This window comes from Endocarpon pusillum (genome assembly GCF_000464535.1).
Source record: "Endocarpon pusillum Z07020 unplaced genomic scaffold scaffold282, whole genome shotgun sequence".
Taxonomy (NCBI): domain Eukaryota; kingdom Fungi; phylum Ascomycota; class Eurotiomycetes; order Verrucariales; family Verrucariaceae; genus Endocarpon; species Endocarpon pusillum.
The window spans coordinates 18-4,896 of NW_006916249.1; the positions used below are offsets into that span (position 1 = coordinate 18).

The 4,879-nt window shown below is 46.6% G+C and overlaps 1 protein-coding gene across 1 annotated transcript; it reads right to left on the bottom strand.

Moving 5' to 3' along the window:
• Positions 1-493: 493 nt before the first annotated feature.
• EPUS_09374 (uncharacterized protein) lies at positions 494-2,634 on the bottom strand (the record flags this gene model as incomplete). Its single annotated transcript, XM_007804154.1, has 7 exons — positions 494-859; positions 914-982; positions 1,038-1,115; positions 1,166-1,488; positions 1,544-1,648; positions 1,692-2,451; positions 2,500-2,634. 7 exons carry the CDS (start codon positions 2,632-2,634, stop codon positions 494-496), a joined length of 1,836 nt encoding a protein of 611 aa, XP_007802345.1.
• Positions 2,635-4,879: the final 2,245 nt, after the last annotated feature.

Here is a 4,879-nt window from a genome sequence, read left to right on the forward strand (position 1 = left end):
CCTACCGTAGTAAATGTAGTTGGGGGTGGGGTGTATGGCTGGGTTTTAATCTTGGGGCCAAGGGGGGAAGCTGGGCACAGTTGCTTATAGGGGAGCCATCAAAGTGCTCCTAGAGTTAGCTTAACCGTAGGATTGCTTATAATGCAATGCATCAAAAAATGGAACTAAAGCATCTGTGAATTGTCCTGGTGGTGGAAGATTTGTACCTGTTGAAAAAGCTATTCCTTTCATTTACACTGCACGACTCCGTTGCTTCGTCGCTCAATTTGGGCAGTATGACAACGATGTCATAGCCCAGCTCTTGGATGAATGGCCATCTTCATCAAGAGGATGTAAAATTGAATGAGAATGAAAATGAGAATTAATATGACTGTTAACGGTTTTAGATGTACATTCTCCTATGCAGAACATAATCATTTAGCTATTACTAGTTACCAAAGTCGGTGAATAGCCTTTGTTATTATTTTCATTTAGTTGATGTGACTCTTTGAGTCTAAACCTTGACCTCCAAAAGCGCAACACTCAGCCCAGGCAGTCTGAAGCTTAACCTTCCATCTTTCTCCGCCATTAGCATACTCACATCCCTCCTTACCACCTGTTCACCACCAGACATATTCATCGCCTCCGGACTCGTCGCATTAAGGACAGTCAGCGTAGCGCTTGCCCCGGCTTCAACACCTTCAAAGATGACGGTGAAAGGTACGTCCGCTGCCGCTGTGGGGTTCTGCCTGTCAAAGACGGCGGCTTTGAGGAAGTAGGAGTTTGTAGCCTCATTTTTGCCGGCGACGAAGTAGGCGGGGCCGAAGGGGGTTGTGGTGGTTATTGGGAGAGTTGTTGTGAAGCGGGTGTTGGAGAAGAGCTAGGCGGGTTGTCGGTTAGTGGGTAGTTTGGTAGGGATGTGATGGGTGCGTACTTTGATTTGCTCGTAGCTGGTTGAGAGGACGGTTTGCGATGGGTCAGCGGTGAAAGAGATAAGGTCCGGCTTTTGATTTGTTAGTAATCTAGTATGGTGCAGAGTTGCTGGGTCAGAAACATACTGTCCATTGATAAGAGTTCAAGTTCTGGAACAGGGGAGCGTAAGCGGCCCCCAGCGTGGCATGAGAATTTCTCTCCAACTGGCTTCATTAGTATGTAATACGTGGGTAAAGTCCATGCTAATGCTCACTCCAATCAGATATACGGCCTCAGCGACAGTGCCAGCCCAGTTTGGGAACGGCATCCGTGGCTGTTGCGTGGCATTAGGTTGGATGTTAGCGTACTCCGAGACCAAGGTCTTATGCTCGGAAGTGCCATGATCAAATTGGTTGAACTGGAAAATCAGAGCGTCAGGGTTTGAATAGGTGTGATAATCTCCTATGGCGTCTTCTGAAAGGGTGATATCCACTGTGGACGCGAGGACGTTCATGTCAGGGTACCTCTCCTTGATAGCATTATAGAAAGCGGCGAAGCGGTATCCCTGGTAAGAGGGCAGGCCACCTCCCAGGTTGTCTTCATTGCCAATTTCGACATATTTGATTTGCATTATTGGATCTGGGTAGCCGACCCATAATGAATTCCAGCTCGTTTAGGACATCCTGTACATATGGCGCGAGATCAGCTTCCGAGATGACTGGACCGTCGAGATACAACCCAGCCCAGACATCCAGGACTGCCATGTTAGCCAGCGGAAATCATTGAAAGAGGAGACTTACTTGGCTCCATGTTCAAGTCTTGGCACCACCAGAGATACTCGATTAGGCCAAGGCCGTCTGTGTTCTCATAACCCCAGACGCCGGGTCGGCCGGGTCTGTTCACCAGTGGACCAATGGTCTCATTCCATATCCATCTGTGGGGAGGATCATCTCCTTCCAGATTGTTGCCTCCAGGAAATCTGAGGAAAGATGGCGCCATGTCTTTCAGCACATTCATCAGGTCGACTCTCATACCATTTGGACGATTGTTGTACGTTGGAGGGAAGAGACTGATTAGATTGAAGTTAAGAGGATCATCGGCACCAGCAGCATCATAAGCTATTGAGAAGGTGTTGTTGGTATCAGAGGCAGCGTTTGTGGGATTCAATGTAAAAGTATGCTGCGTCCAGGCGTCGGCGACAGATCTTGAGGTGAGGTTTGTAAGTGCTAATGTGCTGCCCGTTGTTGTTGACTGCAAGGATGTCACGAATTGACCCTCATATGCTCCGTTGACGTAAAAAGAGCCGGTATACGTCTGTGGCTTGACTTCGATTCCCCACCATCCTTCGTTCACCAGACTTACCACCCCAGTATCTCCCGCGATAATCCTCACTGATGTCGGTAGAGCAGCAGAAAGAGGACTGTTCGTGTCAAGCGAGAGTGTGGCGCCCTTTGAAGCCCCCCAGCCAGTCAAGCTAGACGGAAAGAAATCGCTTCCTTGGAAGGCGCGGTTCCGGATGAGCTCGGCATAGATTCCGCCGTCACCCGAATGATTAATATCCTAAGGTTAGGTGAGTAGAAAGAAGCTCAACTGCTTCGACATTCGCACCTCGAACATAAGGCCATATTGTAAGGGCGAACTAGCATTTCCTCCCGAGTTTGCTACCTGTAAAGCATTGTTAGGAGTCTGTGCCACTGCAACGGTGGTCACAGCAATGAGCCCAAAGAATTTGAAGAAAATCATCACGCCAGGAAAGAGAAGTGAGTATACCCAGACATGTGTGTTCCGCCATGATCACTTCTGCTTGACACATTTTATATTCTCGAGTGGATGATGGCAACACGAGTCAAGATCGGCAGGCTCGCAACAGTGTAGTACACAATGGTAATTCACAACAGGATGCGGAGAATTGAATGCCTGCATGGTTGCTCATGCTTGAATGGGTTTGGATTGTGGATAGACGTTTAAGTCGCACAAAAACATTGGCAGACACTGTTGTGTATTCAGACAAGGGTGCAATTGCTGGTTGGGTAAAAGGCCTATGACCATCGGAGTGAATGGTCGGATGTTCTTCATATCTTGTGATACAGCAGGATGGCCCTTTGCCAGTGAATGCTCAGGGAATGCTGGCACCCAGTTCTCGAGAGCAGCTAAAGTTGTGGTCTGCACCACTCTGTCAGTCAGTCAGTCCGGAGCTTGAGACATTTGGTGGGTCGGTAAGTCAGACTGGGTCATTGATGGACCTTGCAACCTGCGAGAAATATAAACACTGAGAATGCATAGCAGATGTGCCGCATTTCAATGTCTCGTGTCTTTTTTTGCGCCAAGCTCTCAAACTGGTTAGTTCTAGGGCTTGGCTCGGGCTGAAGCTTGGTGCCGAAATTTGTGGGACTTCTCAATTTTGTGATAAGATTATATTACTAGAATCTTAATTTAAATTATTAAAGATTCTTTTTATAATAATTTTGAGCTTAATAATATATTTAATTAGAGTATAATAATCAATTAAGTTACTTTATCATTACCACAAAATTGAGAAGTCCCGTAAATTTCGGCACCAAGCTTTGGGCCTCCGGGCCAAAGCGGAGTGACGCCTTGGCATGAGGAAATTATTTACTGAGAGGCAATGGTGGGATGCAAACGGCAAACCACAGGAGAATATCATTGTTCCTCAGCATCAAAAGCTAGGAGCCGATCCTTGTCGCATTCGAGACCTCGTAGCAAGGAAAATGCCGGATCAGTGAACGCCCAATTGTATATGCAGTTCCAGAAGCATAATGGACGCTGAAGACATCGCTTTGCTTGATGTTTGCGATCAAGCCCGGGGTGAGGTCCAACAGCTCGTTGCCGCATTATTATGGGAGCACAATGGCGAAATGCGGCAGTGACTCGTCCCTTAAGTCACGGTCTGATATGAAAGGATCTGTTTTCGCTGTGCTGGTAAGCGAAATGCCCATCTTCCATTTCTCTTAACTTGCAAGACTTCATCTGTCTACATTTAGTGTGTGATATATATCAACCACTTCCTGTCTCTGCTAGGAGTCATATCTGTCATCTCCCATGTTTTATTCGTCATCATGTTGCATCATAACTCAATTCTATACTGCTGACGGAAGGCCTTGTGGGGGCTCATTACGCTTTTCAAGTCATCTAATTGTATCTCGCCCGCTCGAACCTCATCAGAGAACATGGTTACCAGCCAGCTGGCTATATGCCTCAGAAAGATGCTATAATTGGATTGGATCTCTTTGCCAAGACGGTTCAATTGGCCAAGGAATACCGACTCGTGGAAGACCTCAAACAACGTTATGACATTTATGGCAATGCCTATTCTTCTACCACTCTAGGTGCGACAGCGATGAATACGATCGAGTCACGGAACATTTAAACAATTTGGGCTTCGAATTTCAAGGATTATGGAATAGAGCTTTTCAGACTCCCTCAATGGAGCCTTTCACTGGGCGAGGAATTTTCAATTCCGACGAGCTCTGTCCTACGTTCAAAAAGCGGACCTTGCCAATGTGGGAAGGTTTGAACTGCATCTGAAGAAGCTGATCAATATCATCTCTCAAGATGGATCTACAATTGATCTGCAAGCTACACTTCATAACTTAGTCAGTATCGACCACCACACAGACTTGTAGTCTTCCAGCATCATTGATTGTTTTCTAGTTCCTGGGTTCCTTCACAGAGCTGTTGTTTAGGGAATCGGTCAACATGCTCTCTGAAGACACAACGACCGAGGCGCAGAAATTCCTTGAAGCTTTCCATTTGGCACAGAACGGCGCATTGAAGAGATTGAATAGTGGGAAAGCCCAGCGTTCTTTATTACAATCCAAAGTGGGAAGAGGCTTGCAAGATAGCTCACATATTTGCCGAAACTTATGTGAATAAAGCATTCTAATTTCGCAAGGCCTTCGCAATTAAAAAAGGTCAAATCCTGATGATGTAGAAGAGAAAAGCTACGTTCTTTATACGGAATGGCGAA